The sequence below is a fragment of the Coturnix japonica genome, chromosome 1 (assembly GCF_001577835.2).
Source record: "Coturnix japonica isolate 7356 chromosome 1, Coturnix japonica 2.1, whole genome shotgun sequence".
In the NCBI taxonomy this organism is placed as follows: domain Eukaryota; kingdom Metazoa; phylum Chordata; class Aves; order Galliformes; family Phasianidae; genus Coturnix; species Coturnix japonica.
Window position 1 is genome coordinate 23,164,026 of NC_029516.1, and position 24,507 is coordinate 23,188,532.

At 36.7% G+C, this 24,507-nt stretch overlaps 1 protein-coding gene across 4 annotated transcripts in view; it reads right to left on the bottom strand.

Moving 5' to 3' along the window:
• Positions 1-3,062: 3,062 nt before the first annotated feature.
• The window catches only part of MDFIC (MyoD family inhibitor domain containing), a 47,777-nt gene continuing 26,332 nt past the window's right edge, over positions 3,063-24,507 (bottom strand). For all 4 annotated transcript variants that reach the window (XM_015853769.2, XM_015853796.2, XM_015853788.2 and 1 more), the window contains exons 4-5: positions 17,913-18,182; positions 3,063-6,578 (exon numbers count right to left, since the gene is read on the bottom strand). In XM_015853769.2, the coding sequence (XP_015709255.1) occupies positions 6,331-6,578; positions 17,913-18,182 (518 nt within the window). In that variant the 3' untranslated portion in view covers positions 3,063-6,330. The remainder of the gene's footprint in view (positions 6,579-17,912; positions 18,183-24,507) is intronic.

Below are 24,507 nucleotides of genomic sequence, written 5' to 3' on the forward strand. Positions count from 1 at the left end.
TTTTTTCCCAGTGATTGGAATTTAATTTTATTCATTAATTTATGAATAATTACATAGAAAATAATGCCTTCAGCATCTAAATTGCATTTGGATTGCTGTTTAATGTACTTTCACCACACTATGTGTTACACTTAAGCTGGTGTTAATAGTTTACTAAAATGTAATTGTGTAAATAAGTTTAATTATTCCTTCCGAAGAAACAAGATGGAATATAAAATTTCAGTCATGGATACCTTAGTTTTTTTATACTTAACCTTATGAAAGCCCTTGTGAACAGTAGAGAAATACTTGTGCAGTGTTTCCCTCTGTCCTTCACACGCTACTCATAATGACCTTGAAGTTATCATGGATTCTAAACCATCGCTGTTGGTCTACATTAAATATGTAATCACGGTGTCTCCTCATCACAGAAGAAACAGACAAATGGAGCTGTATTTCCTAGGGAGGAAAGCAAACCCATGGTGCTTAGTTCACTTCTTTTTCCAAACATGTTCTTGTTAGTCTTCAGTAACTGAAAGTAGCACAGATTCAAAAAGCTTGTACAACACTGCAAAATCTATTAATTTTAAAGTAATGTACTGGTCTTATTCTTATGAGGAGAACTGTTTTGAAGAATCAGTTTGCAAGACCACAGTGTACATCTCAACTAACAGAACTTTCAGTTCCTTATTTCAGCAAGGAAGTCAGAACTAATGCATTTTGAGGTTCATATACTCGAATGTAAAACACATGAACAACATGAACTTAGATTTATTCCAAATTTCCAAACATACCACTGTCACAAGTCTTTGATTAGGAGTTGCACAGAGCAGTGAACACAGAGAAAATAAAGAAGTAACTTTCAATGTAATAGCTTCCTAACATCCCACCAAAGTCCTTTCTCTGCTCTTTCTTTAATATCAAAGATATTTAAAAAAAATAAATACACAACAACAAAAACTACACTGTGATTACGTTAAAGAAATAAACAGTTACCGTGAAAAAAAGATGGCAATCTGAGAGGCACACAAACTGGAGTGCAGCATATTCACTGTGTGGTCACTCTTGCCACAACTTGGAGATGAGAGAAATTGCAGAAGCCTTTGCCACTGATTGAAGAGGAATTGTATAGTGCTTGGGCACCAATTACATACCACTGAGATGATATATAAAGAGCTTCAATTACAGTGGAGTATTTTGTCAGTTAAAACAGCATATGAATATCAGAATAAAAATTAGTTAAGATACCATTAAACGTATTAAAAGGTACTGTACAATCTTTCATCTAACATCACATTTTTATGAGTACTGAATGGTAATGTACAACAATTGCTATAATATATATACATAAAAGAGGCAACCTGGATTGTATCTAGTGTTCTATTAAATTATTTTCAAGAGAGGTGAGCTGATATGCTAAAGCCTATACAGAGCTTAAGACTACCTAATCAAACTCAACACCTGCTGTTTTGCAGAATGGTAATTCAGAGAAATTTCTCACATTCCATCTACAGTAGAAACAGGCCATCACATCAGAGGTTTGTGAAGGAGGGGAAGGCCATCCTTTTATGTCACTAGCATCAAATCACTGGTAAACAGCATAAGCATATGCTCGTGAGAAGGCTGAATTTTGTAGAAGCAATCAACTCCACATTCTGAGTTTACTGAGTACAGCAAACAAGTTTATCACGGAAGTGGGTGCAGGGTATTGTTTTTATTGATCATTTTTCAATATCTTCATGCTAAAAATGAGGTAAAGTCGAATTGTTGTCTCTGTAAGTAAAAACAACTCGCAGAAGGTTAAAAATAATACTGTAAGATTAATGCCTAAAGCTTTTGTTGTCACTATCAATATTAAGTCCTTCAACATGTGGTGTACACATCGACATATAGGACAAGAGACAGAAGATAACAGACATATTTCTCAAACCTTTGATTTATTTCTGAGCCTAAAAGTAAGATTTCAGATACCTATGTTGTCTTGCTAAAGGTTACTAGGCTGCTGATAAAAGGAAATAAAGCGATATAAATGACAATGCTCTCAAAGAATACACATCATTTATTGCAACCATTAAGATTAAAAAAAAAAAAAAAAAGCAACAGGGATAAAAGCTTTTCATCCAGAGACTACACCAAAGGATTCGCCGTACTCAACATGCAGTTCTTAGCATGAGTACTGTAGCTGAAATAGAATCGTTCAATCCAAAATATCCGTTATGCTGCTGATCATGATCCCTTTTCATAAAAGCCCTTTTTGTGGGAGAAGCTGAGAGGAATATTAGATGCTATAGACACTGGCTAGAACACTGCAGCAAGTCTCAAGTACTGCTACTATTCCAGTTATTTACTACAAGAAGTTTCCAGCACAGTCTCAATACCAAGACGGTTATGGTACACGACCAAGCACAAAATTTCTGTCTCATGCTACCTGTGAAAACATCTCAGAGATGTATTTTTATTTTAGACCCTCTGAGAAACCATGTGTACACAGACACAGTAGAACGTTCAATAACTTTAAAATAGATGTATGAAAATTAGTGCAAATGAGTACTGTTTCTGCAGTGTTAAAGGACTGTAAACCTGTTCTCATCCGCTTAAATCACACATGAAATGGTCTACTCTGAGTTTAAACAAACTGATATTAAAAATTTTCCTCAATTTAAACTATTGTATATAAACATTCCATTTTGTAGCCCACAGAGGCCGTTTCATCACTATTTACAGCACTGTTATGAACCAACCAAATACTAAGTTTGTTCTTAGAAAACCAAATACTGTTGCAGCAGCTGTATTTAAATAATTCTCATTTTGATCAAATTTAGAAATTACTGGAATTCCATTTTATTTATTGATTACACTAAGACATTAATTTGGCCCCTTTAATAATAAACTGTTCCACTGCTGATCTGAACGAGCACCTCAGCTGTAACAAATACACCTGTAAGACTGCTCGCCTACACTGTCTCAAACTCTCTGTGCAAAGCACTTGAAGGCCTAAGCCTTTAATAAATGCAGTAAGAGAAAAAGCACAAATAAGACAAAAAATATTATTCAGAACAATAACTCAGTAGAAGAAGATATCCCAAAGTTTCAAAATAAAGATCTTTATTTCAAAATAGTGTTTGAGAATAGCACATCCAGTTAATATAAAATACAAAAAGCAAGTTACCATTTTTTCAAATGGGCCAGTTCGCAGAGCTATATACTGAAACACTGTACAGGTTCACAAGAACAGTTATAAAACACAGTTCTGATGTTTTAATTTTACTTAAACTATATTTTCACATTTGTCTCCTAATTCTGCTTGTTTTAATTACACAAGGTGCTTATAAGATTGCCTATGGAGTGAAAATTACAAAACAGAATTTAATAATATAAATACAGTAAGAAAGTCCTTAAACTACATACTAATATTCTCTGCTACGAAGATACATTTTACAAAAGTGCTTATATCTCTATGACAAATAGTAGCAGATTATATTTAAATGACAAACAAATCCCACGTTTTATTTTTTAAATTGTAATACTTTGATAGTTCTAATCAATGTAAGGGTAAACAGACACAGCATTTTCAGTTCTTAGCATTTCACAAAGGAAGTGGGAAAAAAGTAATGTATCTGTATATGTTTGTATGTGCACACGTGTAGGAGTGTTTGTACATATGCATGTACTTCTAAATAGACTTCTTGTATTTAGAACTTGTATTTTAACAGGGCTGAAAATACATTCTTAATGGTAAAAACATTTCTCAGGATCTCATAATTTCAGTTAAGCAAAAAAATATCTGAGTTCCTTTAAGCAGAAACAAGGCTTATGTAAACTGTATGAATTTGTACATAGAAAAAAGACTCCTTGGATTGACATTTACATTTTTATACTATCTTAACCTGTGGTAAAAATAATTTTTACTAACATCCAGTATTCACTGAAAGCTTCAAATGCAAATGTACAGTTTTCCAAACACAAAGCGGAAACTGCTCAGGCAGAGACATCCCAGCAGTACCGGAGACAGGAAGTCCTTTTTCCCGCCTCCAGAAGCACAAACAGACAAAGAACAGCCATAACTCACCCCTCTGTGATGAGGACACAAGGAAGGACAGCTAGTGTTGCTACCTAGCCCCAGAGAACATGTCCCTATCACTACTGTGTCAACCATAGGCCTCCGATGGGTGAAGCACTGTCTACACTTTTTCCAAGGTGCATCAAGTCCCAGTGCTCACCGTGATGCCCCCAATTTCCCCAGAGGCATTATGCCTTACAAAGGCAAAATGCCTCCAGGCACTGCCACTCAACCAATGCACCTCTTCCCCCTTCCCAATGTGGTTTAGACTTTTAGGAGTCATAATTGAGCCCCATGGGCCTGATTCTGAGCTCAGGGAATTTATCAATTTAACTATATGATTGCTTATTAGCCTGCCTATTACCATAATACCTTTGTGCTCCCTAACTGGAGCTACACCAATGGAAAATTCTGACATTAATGGAAATGTACTTAGTTAATGCAACACAGATCTGAATCTGGCCCAACATACAGGGGGAAATAAAACAAAAAATATGAATCAAAAAATAGATAAGACACCTTCTGAGTAAAACTGCATTGCACCAGAATATACCACAATACTGCAGATGTTAAGACACCTCCCAGCTTCCCATTACAGATGAGGACTTGGCTATTTTACCTTCAGTGATAACTTGCAGTAGTAAGCACTACTAGTCAGTGTTCACAGGGAGAAGCTTGGTTTAATGTTAGACAATTTGTTGACTCAGCTTCACATTCCTGCAATGTTTAGTTTGTCACATTTACATAAACTGAATTCACTACAGAGGAAAGAGACATTAATGGTCAAATCACTTAACAGAAGAAAGGTATTGGCTACTGATGACCTTTTAACAAGTTTACTACATCCAATAAACTACAAATGGGAAATCTGGAGTGCAGATAGGAAAGTTACACTATGTGAAATCAAGATGTACAGGTGGTTTGTGCAGAAAAGTTAATAGTTTACAGACGTAAAGGGGATAAACTGGCAAATGGGAAAGAAAATGGGTACCATTATTCCCTAAATCTGGGAATGTCGTAAACCTCTTTATATGTTGGACCAAATTCATTTCACAGTTTCAATGACAAAAACAGATATTAACTAGACAACCTTAATGGTGTAATGGGTAAAAGATGCCAACCAAATCCCGGCTTATCAAACATTTCAGATCATGTTATCCCTCTTTGAAAAGAATATATGTTTTTAAAGTTTCAATTTTCTACACAGCTTCTTTTTAAGTAACACTTAAAACATATGTAAGAATACTGTATTTGCTTTTTACAACAAAATTCCTTGACTGATTCAGTATTACTTTACTCTTTATACCATGTTTCAATTGTGCTATCCTTTATGGGTATTTCCTACACAGTGAAAAAATAAATATTAAATTATGCGACACTATCTGTAAAACAACAAAAACTGACAGGATCATTTATGCTTTGACCCTCAAGTAAACTATTGATAATTTCCGTTTTATAGCCAAATTTTAAAGATTTATTAGTCCATTAGTTTGTTAGTGTAAGGATATATTCATGTCTACATAAATTTCCGAAGTCTCTTTCTAAAAAGAAGCATTTCAAGTAATATTAGTACTGAAATAAAACTTAAGTTCTCTCTCCCATCTTGACTGATACCAACAAAATCTTGGTATTTTAATAGATGGCAAAACCTACTTTTACTTTAGTTTGCCAAACATTCATGTATTACCAACAAGGGAAAATATGAAGAACCTCTCTCCAACCAACCAGATATTCAAAACAAAAGAAATGCTGTCAACGTGATGTTGCTAGCAAAATCAACAGTAGATTACTGGTGTTGACAATTTAACTTAGATTAAAAATATAGGCTGTTTTCAACCCCTAAAGAGACTGAATAAAGGACTTAAGAACTCCTGTAAAGGAATGTTTTGTACAGAGCCCCTTGAGCATTTAAATATTAAAAGTAGGTAAAGACAAGTACTTAAGACTTTGCCCTGTAGTCTCCATTCTGACCAAAACTTGTCACTAAATTCAAATGGCAACTTTGCATATATCACCTGCAGCAGCAAGCCTACAGTTCATTTTCAATAAAATCTTCCATTTGCAAAGCCAAAAGGAAGCTGGAATGTAGCTTGAGATTCACATACAAAACTATACAATTTGTGTGTTAGAATACAGATTTGAGGATTGCTTAAAAAAATATTTATATATCGAGAATGAGCAGTGCAATACCAGTTGGTTGTGTGAAAATCTTACCTTGTATTTCTTCAAACGTATTTAAAGAAAAGCTTTCTCCAGTTTTTAAGAGAAAAAACTAGGAAAAGATAAGTATTTCAGGATGGGAAGCAGATCCCACAGCATTCCATGCAGATCTCCAAGCAATCTGAAGATTCACAACATGCGTCCATTATGCCACAGTCCATATCACACGGGCAGTTACAGTCATCCCCCATCTCATCCCCACAGCAACAGCAGCAGGCCTCCGATGTGCAGATGCCACAGGATGCTTGTCCCAGAACAATGTTACAGAGGGTGAGAAATTCACAGAACAAGCAAGCCAGGATACAGTGAACACAGCAATCTTCATGTGTATCAGTTCAGTAGAACATCACATATTAAAGAGAAAAGGAAAAACAAAGAAACACATTAATATGTTATTTTAAATGCATACATATCACATTGTCAGATAAGAAGTTGAAAGACAGTGATTCGGAGTAGACATAATCCAGTATCATAAAAAAACGCGTTCCCTAACTTCAAGGTCACTTAAGTAGCCTTAAATCTCCAGTTCACTACCAGTTTTGGTGGAAGTTTCCTTATTCTATACAAGTCTCCTGTCAATCCTTCTGAAGTTTTACTTCATTTCAAGAGAGTTCTTAACAATAACTGAATGTCAAAATGCATCTCTCACAGGTATTAATAAGTTACCTGAGGTAACCGCAGAAGTTTTCCATGAACTGTCAGCAAAAAACTCTGTCACCCAATGAACAAATTTATGGTATAGCTTCAAACAATTAATACATTGATTAGACATGACAAACACAAACCAAGATGCAGAACCTTGTCCTTGGCCTTGTCAAATGGTATGTCGTTCACATGGGCCCACCTCTTGAGACTGTCAAAGTATCTATGGATGGTACCCCTTCCCTCCAGTCTGTTGACAGCACCACACAGCTTGGTGTGATTGACAGACTTACCAAAGGAACGCTCAATCCCCACTGTCCACATCACCAACAAATTGTGCTGGTCCCAACACTGTCCCTTGGGGCACACTACTCACCATTGGTATCCACCTGAACACTGAGCTATTGCCCACAACATTTTGAATGAGACCTTTCAACCAACGGTAAGCATTATATGTCCTCCCATAGCAAACATGTACTATCTATAAAGATTCTAAGAGGTAGTGAACAGCCAGTCCAGAAAGAAAACTGAAACTTGAAAATGAACAAAATGTTCAGCTTGAAAAATATTGTTCTTTACTAGACTAAACTGTCATTCTTCATTTTACAAAACTTTTTAACTCCTTTAGTCATAAACAACTGAATACTGGGAAGTTGTTCTGGGGAAAATATCCTTTACCATCTCGTTCTTTTCCTGTCCCTAAAATTCATCACAAGTATCTGCTGCAAGAAATCATTAGCAAAGACAGGATATTGAGCTATATGGTCATTTATTCTGAGCAAGTATATAATCTTCTTAAAATTCATAGATTAGAACCTGTTCTCATAATGGAAAGCTTGCAATTGGTTCCAATAGTAATATCAAGACTCCCAAAACATTTACAGTATCAAAAATGATCAGGTTATTATCTTAACTGATTGCAGGAACTTTGATGGCCAGACAGTGTACAGCTGAGTTTACACTAGCATGCACCAACACAGAAATGCAGTTCACAGTTCAACATCATTTAGAAAATCTTTCCCAAAAATGAAATTATCCACCTTAGCTACGCTACCACCACTGTGCCATAGATACATTTCTCTTCCTAACTACAATAGTGTCCAAAATTAGATGGAGAATGCCTGTATCGCATTGTTGTCACAGTCACAATATACATCATGAACACAATCAAAAGAAGTGAAAAGCAAGAAGAAAGAACCCTGTTATAAAACTCACGTTGCTGTGCAGGAAGTAGAACTGGGAAGAAAACACAGGTAAGACTGAGCTATTTTTAAAGAAAGTTGCTGCCTGTATTGAAAGGCTGCTTTTTCTAAGTATATGCTGTCACTAAATAAACGACCTTCACAGAAAACCCAGAAGATATGTGAAAAAAAAGCTGGGGAGTATCAGTTCACTGAAGAGGACCAAAGCCATACCAATGGCAATTAATTAGCTGGTTGTCATGGAGATGGTGTTAAACTTGTTCAGGTACAATCTCCTTTCAGATTTTCTTTTAACGTGAAGGAGAAAGATAAATAAGCCAAGAGTTATATCTAAGAAGCCTTCATATTTGAGGAACTGAGATATCTACCATTTTGCATCTTTAAAACACAGCTGCAAGAAGTTAATATCATAACAAATTTTCAACTACAAACATATTTGTAAACAAAACACCTCAATAAAACTTTCTGAGTATCAGTATTGAAAATAAGACACACAAATAAATTATGTCACCATGTCTGCATCATATAGGGCTATACAAAATTTCAGGGTGAGAAAGCAACTTTCACATAACTTCTATCATAATTAATTACTTGACAAGAAAAACAGTCCGTAAGTTATAACAAAAGCGCATTCTGGACCCAAAATATATTTTCCCTGAAACACAAAAAATCTTCATACTAAGTCAATACTGACATGGAGAGGCTGTGCTGATTCAAATGATGATAGTTCCAAGATAACAGCAGACACAAATAATCATTTTTTGTCTTTAGTACTATGATGCAATCTCTCTAAGTCTTTCTTTCCATCTCTTCTTTACTGACTGAAACACTGTAGGAGTATTTTCCTACTGCTTATTTTGATTTCCTTGTGCCAGGATTGTAAAACTCATCCTTACCTAACAATTTTACTTAAAGTGAACTAGCATTTATTAACATGAAGATACCTTTTCTTGATCTCCTCAGTCTTCATTTGTACAGTGAAAATAAACTTTGATCTACACTTCAATGAAAAAAAAATGAAATAATCATGCTTTTATATTCTTCATGGCATTGGCTTTTAATAACTAACCATGTAGCAATTACTAAGCACATGACAAAGAATGCTCTTACCTAGCCCTAACTAACCAGCTAAATTCTGAATAATAACTCTATACATCTGCAGTACCTATACCTCTCTTTCTGGGTGGATGACTGGAAGAATTTCTTCCATGTATGAAACCTATGTCTTCGCTTCTCATCTACTGATATAATTACTATTAAGATGAAAAGATATCACAGTGTTTTTTGTAACTGCAGTGATATGAGACCTTAAGGTTTCATAACATATTAACATATTACACAAAACTCACACACTCTTCTCAACTACCCTTATTCATACTTCAAACTGTCCAAAGCTTTCTTTGTTTGCTGAGGTGTTGTGCCATGGCCAAAGAGACACAGCCATGAAGAAGATACTATAAAATGCTCACTCTCAAAGAGATAATGACTGGTGTATCAGTACCACCCTGGACACAACTAAAATATACTTCAGTACTTGCGTGCACCCTGGATATTTTTCCCTGCTTCCATGACCAACTAATGTAACACATTAAGACTCTACTTCACTTCCATGCTTTGACCTTACTACATGAAATTCCTAACAGTTTCTGCGCATGAGTGAGAAGTGGGACACTTCATTCAAACTGGAATTAAATTTCATTTATTATAGTTGGGAAATCTAAAAAAGTAAATTTGATGTTCTTAATGCCTGGTAACATGTTTTGCAGAAACTCTGAACATATTTGAGTCTTTTCTGCTCAACAAATGATAAAGCACTATCAGTCACAACACAATACCTATGTTGCTTTAAAAGGCTCTTTTATTTTTTATTTTTTGAACCAGACTTGCTTTCCTTCTTCTTTTTCCACTAGATATAGTCATGCAAATAAGAATCAGAGGTGTCCTTTTACCAAGGATTCAACTCCATGTACCTTGTTGTTGTTGATACAGCACTGTTGCTGAGCAGCTAACTTACAAGTTTATTGAAATTCAAGCTTTCACCTTAATACTTTCAAAGAGAGAGAACTTAGTCTGTTTCTCATTATATAAATCCATTAATGAAGTTAAGACATTCCTCAAGACTTACAGACTAAACTGTAACAATCTCAAATTTCCACTGCTTTTCAATTCTTCTACCACACTTTTCCCTAATTAACACTGAAGTACTGCGCTACAGATGAATGCTACACAAAAATATGGATGAGGGGTGTTAAACGCTGCACAGAGGTATATTCTGCACGTTAACAAAGAAAAAAGATATGTCTGCCCTTGCTCTCTTATCAAATGCATTTATGATTTCATCAAAACACAGTATCGCATTTGTTGACTAACACTCAACCTCCAAGGGCTCTGCTGAATGGCATAAATTATGTTAGGCTTGGTCTGTCAGCTAAGAGAAAATCTCTCACAAGAGCAAGCCAAAGTAAAGGGAAAAAAGAAGATCCACTTTCAGACACACAAGTTCATCCAGAGTTATCCTTTTATTTTGAATTGGATGAAAGTAAGACCCAAATTAAAAGAGTCATTCCATGAGGCATTTTTATATACAGATGTAAGTAAAGCTGTTTCCTTAGTTCTTTGGCACATCTCCAAAAGTGACAGATTTGTTAGGGAACTTTAAACAACGCCAAGGCAAACAGAATCTCAACAAACTCAGTCAAGTTTTTGTTGCTTAGATCACAGATGTAATTCCAGCTACTTTGTGCTGCAGCGCAAAAGCGTGTATGTTACAAATAACAGGTACTTTAAACCGGCTACAGATACCTCAGATAATATCCAGACCAGCATCTTAAAATCTGACCTTGAGCCAGCAGTTTGCCCTTGTGGCCAAGAAGACCATTAGTATCCTGGGGTGCACTATAAAAATGTGGCCAAGGGAGGTGATCCCTCCCTTTACTCTGCCTTGGTGAGGCCACATCTGGAGCACTGTGTTCCGGTCTGGGCTCATCAGTTCAACAAAAAAGGGAACTTCTACAGGGAGTCAAGTGGAGGACCACAAAGATGATGCAGGGCCTGGAGTACCTCCTTATGAGAAGAAAGGATGAAAGATCTGGGGCTGTTCATCCTCCAAAAAAGAAGGCTGGGGGATTGATCTGATTAACATTTATAAATACTGGAAGGGTAGGAGTCAAGTGGAGTCAAGTCAGGTTCTTTTCAGTGGTACCCAGTGACAGAACAAGGGGCAACAGACACAAACTGGAACATAAGAAGTTCTATGTGAACGTGAGGAAAAATTTACTTTCTTTGAGGATGATGAAGCACTGGAACAGGCTGCCCAGAGCAGCTGTCGAATTTGCTTCTCTGTAAACATTCAAAAACCACCCAGACACTTTCCTGTGTTTCCTGGGAACCTGCTTTAGCAGAGTGTGGGTTTGAATGATCTCCTATGATCATAGAATGGTTTGTGTTGGAATGGACCTTTAAGATCATCTAGTTCCAACCCCCTGCTCTAGTAAGAGATACCTCTCTCTAGACTGGGTTGCTCAAAGCCCCATCCAGCCTGGCTTTGAATGCCTTCAGGGCACTCTCTGCAAGCTGTTCCAGTATTTCACCACCCTTGCAGTAAGGAATTTCTTCCTAATATCTAGTCTAAATCTACACTCTTCCAGTTTAAAGCCATTTCCTCTCGTTTTGACACTACCTGCCCCAGGTGCTGGAAGGCTGCTATAAAGTCCCCCCAGAGCCTTCTCTCCTCCAGGCTGAAGAGCCCCAACTCCCTCAGCCTGTCCCCACAGCGGAGGCGTTCCAGCCCTCTGATCATCTTACTGACCTGCCTCTGGATCCACTCAAACAGCTCCATGAGGGGCAGAATCACCTCCCTCAATCTGCTGGTTACACTTGATGCAACCAGTGCAACGATTCTATGATTCTGTGAGTCTGTGAAAACTGTTTATCCACTGATACTCAAAGCTCCAACATTATATCTCATCCCAGTTATAAAGTTACATTCTGTTAGGGAAATGAAACAATATTAAAACAACCTTAATTTTTTGTATTCAAGCACTTGTGCAAGTATGCATGATATTTGTTTCTAAAATATTTATGTACACGTTGCTCTTATATTTAATTTACTTTAAATACTGAAACATACTTTTTTATTTCAACTTCCTTTTTATCCTCTCATCTTTGTTTTTATTAAAAGGTGCAGTTCCAGTTAAGAAAAAGATTTTAAGAGATCATCTATACTGTAAAAGATCTGCAGAAGTTAAACTGAAAAATGTGTACAGAGAAACACAGAGGCAGGCTGATCTGTGCTGCTTTTGTAACGTTTGACACTAACCTCTCACAAACTGACCCAATACGCTTTCATTCCAAACAGGCTGGTCACATACGATAAAAGGTTTCCCTGTCTGCAATGGTAAATAAGCTCACTTACAGAATGGTGACCTTGGTCAGCTTTTTACTAACTATATCCACTGAGTTCAGACAACTCAAAACAAATCTCCAGGCACTCCGCTGTCTCACAGCAATAATCAAAAAAGGGCAAAACCACAATCAAAGTGCCGGCTGAGGTCCTCAGCGGGGGATCGCACCAAGCCCCTGCAGCGCCCTGAACAGAAGCCCCAGCAGGCACGGTGGGCTTCCTGCTGCCAGCACAGGCTGGGATAACCTACACAAAGGGATAACCCACTGCGAGGGATAACAGCCCTGGCCAGAGCAGCACAGCACTCACCTACCAACAGGAGTGAGCCGTGGAGAAGTACCTCCAGCCCAGGTTTGTAGGAGGTCTGCACAGACTGGGACATCAGCTCACTGTGTGGCTGCATGTGTGCAGATGCAACACCGTGCCCATAATATATGCAGATCCTGTGCAGCTTCTGCTACCAATCCCCTTTTAGAAAATTCACTGTGCTCAGTAAGACTGTGACATGAAAATAAGAAATCCAGGGAGAACAAACCAATCTGTCACATGGAATACATCTATCCCTGGATGACAGAGCCACAATTATTTACATGGAGGACAAGAAAGTTACACATTATGTCAGGTGATATTTTAGCATTTTAAAATATAAGAAGACCATCTTTCCTAATCAAGAAAATTAAAATATTGCCCTAATGGTTAAATTACATTACAACACAAATGGAAACTTTCATCAAAGCCTATATTTTAAACTCTTAATATAGCCATAACCTCAGAAGAAAAACGATCCAGCTGGTAAACATACTATGAAACATGCAAATTTCCAATACCTAAGGCTTCCTTTGAATCTGCAACTTTCATTCCCATTGCTCATCATGGCAAATACTGAGACTAGTCAGATGCCAGCTGGACTGTGACCTTATAAAATAGATGCTGTGGAAAGACCTTTCTTCATTACAGGCCCCGTGTTCCACTTGCTCTTTTAACACAATGCGTAAATCACCTGCCAAGATTTCTATGCAAACAAAATATAAACCACACTTAAAATACACCACTTTTCAAAATACCTTCTTAAAAATTACACTTTTGATGATTTGATGTTATTTGCACACTGACTGACAACTGCCTTCTGCCACAACTTTGTCTAAGAAAAACACTGTTAGAAATAGTTAAGTACTCAGGCAGAGCTCCAGAATAAATCAAATTCCAAAAGATAACATTAGAAAGTTTGGCACGAGAGGTTAGAAAGATATTAAGTAGCTGCCTAAATGCTGGTGGGATGGATTTCAGAAATGTAAATAAGAGNGACTGAAAAAGGGAAAGAGATGAAAGAAAAGTGGAAAGGAGAAACTTTAATGGCCAGCAGGTATTTCTGCAACATTAGGCTGTGATACCAATCCAGAGACAGGACAGTATACAAAAAAAACTACTGCATTTGAGAGAGAAAAAAAAATCCTATTCAAAATCATACGCCCAAAAGGAAAGGGAAGTTGACTGAAAACCATGTCAGTTTATATAATGTTATATAAACCAAAACAAGATCCACTACTTCAAACAGAGAAGTCTGTTATCCTGCTAAGGCAGCAACTCACCACTTTCTGTGTAACTACACATACAGGCTCTTAAGACCCCAGCTACGGGTCTGTTGGTTGGATTTGTTTTATTTTCAGTTAAGACATCAGTATCACACTGGATACTTTAATTAGTGTAGTCAGCAACGTAAGTCAAATAGGGCTCATCACTTCCAACATCTAAAGCAGATAAAGTTTATACTAACTGAAGAAAAACTGTTGCATTCGAATGCACCCTGAAGTGTTGAATTTTCAACTTCTGATTTCAAGAAAAAAACACATGTTGTGTGAGATTGCTCATTGCATCTCTAATGCAGGATACATGAGGATACACAATTCAGAAGACTTTTCTTTATCCGTCTCTCTCCTGCAACCAGGCTTATCTCACTTCCTATAACCTATCTGCATTATGAAACAAAACAAAACAGAATTTGGGAAGAAGATGCCTTATCCTGCCTTCCTGGTTCAGATGGCCTGGGAAGAAATGAAGTAAAATCTACTGTATATGAAAGAATTGGGTTCACAGTCTGCTCCTAGTTTATCACCTTTCCAGTCACCCTAAACTCAGATTCTAGCAAGCTGTTAGAATTGTGGTAACCACCCTAAGAAATGTAGTGACTTGTGGACTTGTGTGGTCACAGCAACCCGACCACAAGTGAGAGCTCCATTTCAAAACCAGTATTTCCTCTGTACATCATTTATTTATTTACTTTTATCAACAATTGCTTTCTCAAAACAAAACAAAACAAAACAAACAACAACAAAAAATATATCATGAAGCTCCATATGTTTCTGGTAGAAAAGGTTGCTTTTTATTTAACAAAATAATTAGTAACTAACTCATTTTATTGCTCCTTTCCATCACACTAAGTTCTACTTCCATCCCTCCCACTATCCAACTTCTCTTTCCTTATGCAATCCTACGTATGTCATTATTATCTACCTTCCACCATTCTGATACATGTGTATGTACTCACTAACACTCTCTTCATTCCTAATACCTAGATTTACTGTACATCTGCCTCACTGCTGTCTCCTTTAGACTTCCTTCCCTCTTTAAGTTGCTTTGGGCAGAAAAGAGTTTGTTCTCTCCTCTTCTGCAGATAAACACAGGCCTCCAAATACAGCAGCTAGAATTTTTTTTAAACTCCTTTTCAATTGCTTTTTCAGTTTTCCAGGGTTTCTCTGTGCTACCCATAATAGGTGCAGGAATGACAATGCACTTCACCAATGGTCTGCAGAACACAGCTTTGGAAGAACTGCAACACCTTCAATACAAATCATTTTGAATATTATTAATACTTCTTGGAATTAAAAAAATCAAAAAACACAACTTTTATTCCCTACATGCAGCAAAATCTATCCAGTCCCTTTGAAAACTTTCTAGAACTGAAAGTGTTCAGAAATTGTTGGGTGTTTTTGTTTGTTTGTTTGTTTTTAAGAGAGAAATTCCTTCTACTTCTTAATATCTTTGTTGGGGGGTTTGGGTGGTTTTTTTTGTTGTTGTTGTTGTTTGTTTTTAGTGCAAGTCATGAAGTTCAGTAAGATTTCTTCAGGGACAATATGGATTAATAATAGATGCAGAAGAAGAACAGAGCTAGTGAGTACACTTACATCCTCCTAAGCCTTGCTGTGTGTGAAAGTGTTTCTGAACAGCATATCCTGCTATGATGACTTGACACCATAGACTCATTTAAAAAGACAGAATTAAGCTTCTGTACCATTGCTACCAAACTGTCTTTCACATTTTAAGCATTTCCAATACAACTTCAATTCTTAAAGCTCACATGATGTAACGTGCAGTACAAGTGGAGCTTGCAGATGGAACAATTAATAAGTTGTTAACTGTGATAGGGGGATTCTGGTGGGGAGTAGCACTCCATACTGAATTTTTCACTGGTTGCTTTTATTTACTTAACAAAACCAGTTATCTTCCTGATTGCCAACAGTCCAGAGGACTCAAGGATGAGATTATAGTATAGATTTCCAGAAGTATTCATAAGGGATTAACACTCGTTAAATTCATAAGCGTTTCTTTTCATACTATGGATAAATTATTTTTCTTTACATTATGATTTGTTCTTTGTGTTATTTTTTGAATGTCAACTGACTGCTGCCAGAGTCCCTGATTGAGGCTATTACTCATAGCCTACAGTTACTCCATGCAGCCTCATGGGCAGAAAAAATTGAAGAAACTATTGTAAGGCTTCCATATGTGCACTGTGTAAACACAAATTTAAAACTGCTGCACAGAACTGAAAGGCAAAACACATTTCAAAACTATGTATTTTTTCAACAACTATTGCCCTTACTGGCGTATCACAATACTCTGGATACACCCTATTCATTGAACAATACAACTTATGTTTCACTTGTATTGAGGAGCAGAAAACAGAGCAACAAATATTTGCAAGGTGGGTCAAGCTACTCAGAACACCTCCGACTTACAACAAAGAAAATTAAGACATTACAAGATTATACGTATAATTCTGAATATAATCAATCTTAGCTATTACATAAGTCAAGAAACTAAATGTTGTAATAAGAATCACTCTACATTTCCATACATTCTGCATATTGCATGAAGGAGCAATGTACGCAAAAATATACCACACTGGAGGGTGAAACAGTTTTCACAAAATAGAAAGAGATGAGGGGAATATATCAAGTACAGCATTATGATTTGGGAAAGAAATTTTAAAGGACCAAAAACCCGACTGAAAAATAAAATTGGGTTCTTGAAGATATATATGAAAATAGGGTATAGCAAAGAGGACCAGCCCATGGCACAGTACAAGTGAAGCTCTACTTGATATTATTACATAGATTCACTCAGTAGGTTTGATTGAAGTAGTGGAAGCCAAGAGAAGTCACTCCACTGAAATCAGTGGGTTTCACTCAGGCCACTACATACAGTCTTTCTGATCCCTTCTGCTTTCATCCCGGCTATGAATCCTCCCCAATTCACTGAACAGTGCAGTCTCCCATTTCTCTGAAAATCTGTCTTTACTCACCTCTCACTTTTTTCTTTTTTTTTTTTTTATTTTTAACTAGTAACATCTATGCATCCTGCCTGCACTCTGTAAGAATAACAATCTCAAACAAATAAAATTTATATAGATTCTGCACCCTTGTTGTAACAGGCAGGAGCAAAGCTCTCTGAGTATATCAGTGCTAATGGGAAAGCAATGGAATGAGGAAAGGCTCGGGAACACTGGGACCATTAGAGTAATTGCAAGCAGTGAAAACACACGAACAGCTAAAATGCAAAGCAAAATTATTTACTTTTGCTTATTTAAGCTGTGCACTGGGAGCATGAAGCTTCTTCATGCAAATTATTTACAACATAAGGCACATTCATTATCAATAAACAGGTCTAAATTTTCTTATTTAGTGTTCAAACCTCACAGGTAGTCAGAATATCATCTGCTAACAACATTCTCAAAAGCAAACTCTACTGTTGTGGAGCCTGCCATTAATGCAATTAAGTATTTACTGTGTTTTCAACTACTGCTTTAACTTTTTTCCTGATATACTTGTGATGATGTTGACAGGAGTTTCTGTCAGTTCATGATATTAACTACAAAGAAGAAAACATCACCAGACTATGCTGGCAAAATATTTGAAAGCAACAAATCTCCCATTGCTTCAATTTCCTTCAAATACTTAATAGTTTCCTTTGGGGAAGTAACTTGCTTTTTATCATAATGATTTCTATTTGCTTCTGGAGCATGAGTCATGCTCTTCAATTATTTTCAGTTGATTGTGTAATTATTAGTGAGAATAGGGTTTGGCTAGTCTACATTCCGTTTGTTTTTTTAATAAGAATTTCTGCTTACCTTCAGGTGAAGGCTTTTGAGAAAACGCAGAGCTTATTTTACTCTTCTTGCTGCCATTGCTGTTGACAGACAAGGTGGACTGAATTTTCCTGTGCATTTTTTCTGAAACAGGAGATGAAAGTTTTTTGTTGTCTGCAGACGCATGCTTGACCCCGTTGTGCATTCCACTTCCATTACTCAAGCCCGCATGGCCATTTTGCACTTTGCTGCTTTCTTCCTCACCCCTTTCCAGTGCTGAAGTATTTGGCTGAGGCAAACGTTGAGGTTGTGCTTAAAATGAAAGAGAAAGAAAGTGTTAATTAAAACTGTAAATTGAACACTAAATACTTTAGGCCAGACTGGGCAAAAATTAACATCCTCAGACAAAACAAGAAAGATTAAAAATAGTTACAATTAAACATTTATAAAATGCCTCATTCATGTCTAGATGAGGCCCAGAATCTCCTGTTCATCACTGCACTTGTTTGTGGTTCTCTGAATTGGGCAGAGAGATCAAGGCAAGCAACGGAAAGAAGGAAAAAGCCCAGAGAGGGATGAAAAAAGAATGAAAACTGAGGTAAACCCTAGTTAAAAGAGAGACTAATGAAGAATTAGTGAAAGAAAAATGAAAAGCATGGAAGATAGAGTCTGCAGTAACAGAAGTGAAACTGCTGGTTGAACAACATGCCAGTCTCTAGGAAACAACCAGAGTGACAAGGGAAGGCCACCCCGAAAGATAGCCACCAAGGACCAGTATATTAGATATGAATAAGAATATTCAAGTAATTAATACCAGTTAGAAACTAAGCTCATGGATTGCTTGAAAGAGCAAAAATATTCAAAATCTTCAGGAAGTTTGGGGAACACAGCACAAAGCCATGTCAGGATAGAGTCCCCCCACTGTATTTCACAATCACAAAGTTACAAATGGCTGTAATGGACACGTTAGGGCTTTAATGACAGCGAAATGAAATGGTCGGACAAAAATACAAAATCTGCCAAAGTCGGAACCTCAGTGTCCTGGTTAGGACTCCAAGAGAAATGTGTTATAAAATCATGCTAATTAGAGATCATGAAACATGATCATTCCTTTCCTTGTTAAGCTAGAGTATCATAAAGGAGTCTATTTTTAATAATATTAGAAATATTTCATGTATTTAAAGTCTATAAATCTAGAGAAAAGAGAAGATAAGTTTTTAATGTGAATCTCTATAATAAAAACACTAGTTTCCAATTAAGGATTTTTATTTAAAGAAGCCAACTTGCTTCTGAAACTAATTAAACTATACAGATAGTAACACAACAAAATTTCATAATCAAAAAGCATCAGCCCAATCACCTCTCCTAATCAAAATCACTACTTTATCATGCCTGGACATAAAGAGGTTTTCAAGCAGGCCTATCTTCAACTGTTTTCAGATTTTATGCAGAGGAAAAAGCCCGTATTTTACTGAAAGGAGCAAGATTAAACAGAACCAGTAGAAAAGGAAAACACCGCTCAGAACTGCAGTTCGTTTTCTTTTCAAACGATTCATATCAATTTTCTGATGATTTCACAGTGTAGCTTTGTTTGTAGATTACATATAATATAATAATATGTGTAGATAATTATCTTCCTTTAAAAGAAACAGACACACTGATCAGGTAGATGTGACTAAACTCGGACAAATACTACCACGATGCACACGGCAGCAAAGTCTTCCGAACTCTCAGTTCTGAATTGGCCTCATGAAGTCTCGATGCTTCCCTTTTATCAAGGACTTCGATACCACCGTCAGATTGCTTCCTCAAATGATTACTAATTTACCAGATTAGACAAGTCTTAATCAAAGTCTTTGTCACACTCATAAGCAAACTGAGATATTTTTAAAATAGTTTAAACATTGAAGAAAAGAAAGAACTGGTTGATCTTTTTACATTCTGTTGGATAGTTTTAGCTACAACATGTACTATTTTAAGAAGACAATCCACACTGCCAACATCAGAGTAGGTCAAAGCAACCCTAACAGCACACTTTCTTTACAGAAGTGAGAATTTTCTCTTACAGGAATGAAAGGAAGTGCTGGGTACACTTTTATGCTATTAGTCTCCCCAGAGATGTAGCAGGGACAAAGATGCCTCACTTCCATTACCTGCAGTAACTGCTCCAGAGTGGCAGCACAAAGCTATCAAGGAGCACTTGAACTAATTTGCCCCAAAATGTTTTCAATGGCAATACTGAAGCAGCTGTTCCTTTCACTGAAAATACCTTTGCATTAGTGCATACAATCATAGAATCATTTTGGTTGGAAAAGACCTCTAAGATCGCTTAGACCAATCACTAACCCATCATCACCTTGCCCACTAAGCGTGTCCCTGAGTGCTACATCTACACGTCCCTTGAATACCTCCAGGGACTTTTGAACTCTACGCACATATTCTGTTAACATTTCCAGACTATCCTAAGAGTTCCAAAACAACTGTGAAACAGGAGTGGATTCATTACAAGCATAATACAAGGAATCCTTTATGTAGGATTTTCCATGTGTGCACAAAAAATATTTCAAAAGCTATTTCTTCCATTAAAAAGTTCTCAACATAGACCTAACTTCAGTCAATAATGAAATCAATAGCAGTATCAGAAATCAAAATTAATACTCTCTGAAGTTTAATGTTCATGCTCGTAACTCCTCATAGCTTTATTCTCACTATCCCATTCAAATGTAAATGTTATTAAGGAAAAGCACTTTTCATGTTCCATCCAGAGATACTTTCTTTATACTGCACTTCCTATGATTCCCAGCTGCAGAGTGGCACTGATAGCCTAAAAGTACAACATAGTAGTAGATAGATAGTAGTAGATGGCCTAAAAGTACTTCCTTGGTACATATAAGCAACAGACGATACTAAAAATTCCATATGCCTAGACATGCAAGTTTCCAAAACTGACAGTTATGACCTTTTCCAAGCCAGCTAAATTGGTGGTTGCACTGTGCAATCATTTGTGTATTTCTGGTACTCTATTATAATGCAGTAACTTAAGAAATTATCCTAAATTCAATCTACAAAATTATGATATTTTCTATCAAACTGTGGATGAATAGAAATCTAAGAAGTTAGTTGGCTTTGCTTCCATTATTATTTTTACTAAGGTGGGCAGATTGTGTTGTTTTTTTGTTTTGTTTTGTCCTGGGTGGGGGAAGGGAAGAATGTGCTTTTTTGTTTTTTATTGTTTTTATAATCTTGCTCCCAAAGCACCCTTACTTCTGTCTTGTTTCATTACCACACAACTTTTTAGCTGATTGACTTTACAGTATTCACATGTGATACGCAGGTCAAATCAAAACGGAACAAAATCCCAAATGCATTAGTTATCTTAATTTAAATTTATTTTAACTTTATTGATAATTTTGCATTAGGGAGACTTGAATCTTACGGTTAAAACACACTTGAAAGCAATTAGGAACCATATGACCGCATTCTAGCATAAAGAACAAAAGCAACTGACAGTTCCAAGATTAAGCCACAACCACTCAGTTTAAAACAGAAATATTTTTACCTTATTTTTTAAAGGTTGTGTCTATCTTAAAAAAAAGAAGTGTAATATGGGGAACGACACAATGCTTCTTAAAACACAGCGATACCCAGGGACTCTCACTCTCTCTTTAATGATCCACTGCTCTCATTCAGCTGTCTTTCTTTTTTCAAATCTTTACATATGTGACAGCTCTCAAAAGTAGACCATAGACCATCTGGCATTTTCAGAGGTGTAACTTGTGCAAATTCAGCTCTACTGGGAACACAATGCTATCTTCTGCCTGCGTTATAAAAGATACAATAGAATGTAGAACTTATGAGTTGTTTTGAATTATTCATTTTTTGCCTGTATATTCAAGAAATTTTACAAACTCTGCATTTTGTACTACATAATCACATGCGTTAAAGGTACAAAGAAACTTTTTGACACCTCTTTTCTACAGAAAGATGGCATTTTGTTTGATATGTGAACATTCAGCGCCTGTTATATCATTCTAAACAGGCCGTGTGCTGCTACAAAAGATCCCATTTTACACTCTATGTATGAGCAAAAATTTTATTCTCGATAGTCAGTAACAGCAATACACATCGAAATTTCAAATATGAGTTGGATGAACATTCAGCATCTTCAAATTGGGATGGCGTTGGTCACAGTATATGTCAAAGATTTTTTTTTAATTCCTTGCACAACACAGAAATACTGTCAGTTTAAGCATCCACAGTGAATAGTTTCAAATGTACTAAAAAATACCGTGCTTTTTAGGTTAATATGTTTTTAATCTTTAGCAAAACCGGTACATTTAAATCAATATTTCATGCAGTACTAACACTAGTGGATTTTCAATAAGAATGATAAATACTGGATTAATGATTCAATACACTGAATCTTTTTTGATAGAAAACTACCAGATAATGTAGCTAGTAATAACTATACATGAATCTGCTGCCTGTGGAAAAGCAATAAAAAGGCAATATATTGCTATAGCATACAATCTATTAGCGTGTTTCACTGCTCCCTTGTCATTGCAAACTGGGCCTTAACACAGTCACTTCTGCTATTATTTAATTGTGTGGTTACTATCTGGTGAATATTCACATACTAAACATGTGCTGTGATTCTGCTGGTTTTGGATGAAGTAAATATGCACGTTCTGACTGTAAAATCCTAAAATGGACACGTATGTCCACTGACAGTACACTGTTTATACCTCCACCAAACAACAGCTACTCTTATGAGAAAAATCCCGATGTATGCATTTAACAGAAAAATGTATGTAAACACAGGGAAATGCTCATCAAAAAGAGGACAGTTTAAGCTATCATTAGGGATTTCAGATGAAACAAAAAAACCAAACATGCACAGAATACAGGCTCCTCAGAGTCAAAGCGAATCAAAAGAAAGCATCAGGAGGGAGAGAAAAATTGAGACAGCTAATTAGTAGCCTAATCACATCAAAAGCAATTCCAAGGCAGCTGATACAGATGCCCGTGGAGTCTGATAGGCTGGCTGATGCCACCGCTGGAAAAAAGTACTTTCCAGTTACATCCTGGGCATCTGACTACACACCCAGAGAGCTAACAGTGCTTATTTATTTTCTTCGTTCATGACAGATCAGTTCACGACATCAGATCAGGATAGAAAGGCAGTATTTTTCCAGGTGGACAAGGGTGGAACAAAAATGTACAACTGCTGGGTGTAAAAAAATATAACCTTTGGCATTTTCAAATATTGGGAAAATACAAAACAGGATTTCAATTCAGAATATCCTTCGCATTTCTCTGCCTCCCCAAAAAAGTTGTGGTGACAGTAAGCAGATGAACTCCTTTAGAAGCCAGATAGGTCCTGCTTTGGTCTGCTAATGCTGAAAGCCAGGATCTACATGCTAATTTGATCTTGGGAAATTGTTTGATCTCAGTGGTAGCTGCTCCTGCTCCCTCCGCATAGATCACACTGAAGAGGCCACATGCAAAGAAGGTAAGAATCAGGCCTCTGTTCCTTATCAGTACTTCTTCATAACACAAACCCAAGCTTGAGGGGAAAAATAAAGCACATGACAGATAGTCATGGATTGTACAGTAAAACCAGGAACTGCTTGTATTCTAGAGTAAAATTAAGGTAATTCCACATTGCTTCTGGAAAAGACATAAATTCCTGAAATATAAAAGGCAACATTTCAAACTGACTAGAAAAAATCTCACCTTTTCAAAAACCTTACAAATTATATGTATGCATTTATGTGCTCAATAAGCATTACACTGCAGTGAAACTGGGAAAACTCAAATATCTCAGTCTCTCTCCCTACATTTTAACTAAAATCCTGACTAGTCTCTATGTGGATCTTCAAACTACATCAATAGATTCCTCTGCGTAGCTATCCAGAATATTAACATTCAGATTACAAGATGTGCCTCTGAGTCAACCTGTGAAGTGGCTTTTGTCAGCAATTATTTTTGAATATTTTCTAGGACATAAATGGCACATACTGCAGCTTCCATATCGTAGAAAGCATACATTAACTAAATAACAAGGTACCATCAAGGTACAATCTATCTTTTAAAATCAATTTTTCACACTGAATTTTTTATACCATGCTGACTTTACAAGGAAAACAAAGTTCCAACTAACGGCATCAACCACTTTTTTAGAACTGTTTCTTGTAAGACACGAGGACATCTTCAAAATGAATACAATACATTATTATGAAACAGGATGCCCTTTGTAATGAAAATACTGTAGTAAAAATGCTGGTATGAGTTTTGCAAGACCCACACTGAGAACACTTTGTTAAAATATGCCTGAGAGCATCCAGGGAGAGCCAGGTATAACAGAAATGGGGCTGGAGGGGGACAAAGGGAAAAGGCATTTTATCCTGTCAGCTCTCAATCTGAGAAGGGCCAACGAGAATGGCATGTGTGTATGTGTGTTTACAGGTTGAGAAGGCGACACATGTGCACAAGAAGGTGGCAAAGTACTCTTCAATCTGTGCAAAGACACCTGCAGTGCCTTCCTCTGGAAGCACCGCGGGATCTCGCACATTGTTTGAAGAGTTTCAGAAATTGTTTAAAGACATCTTTGACATACCCTAAAAGAAGCAGTTAC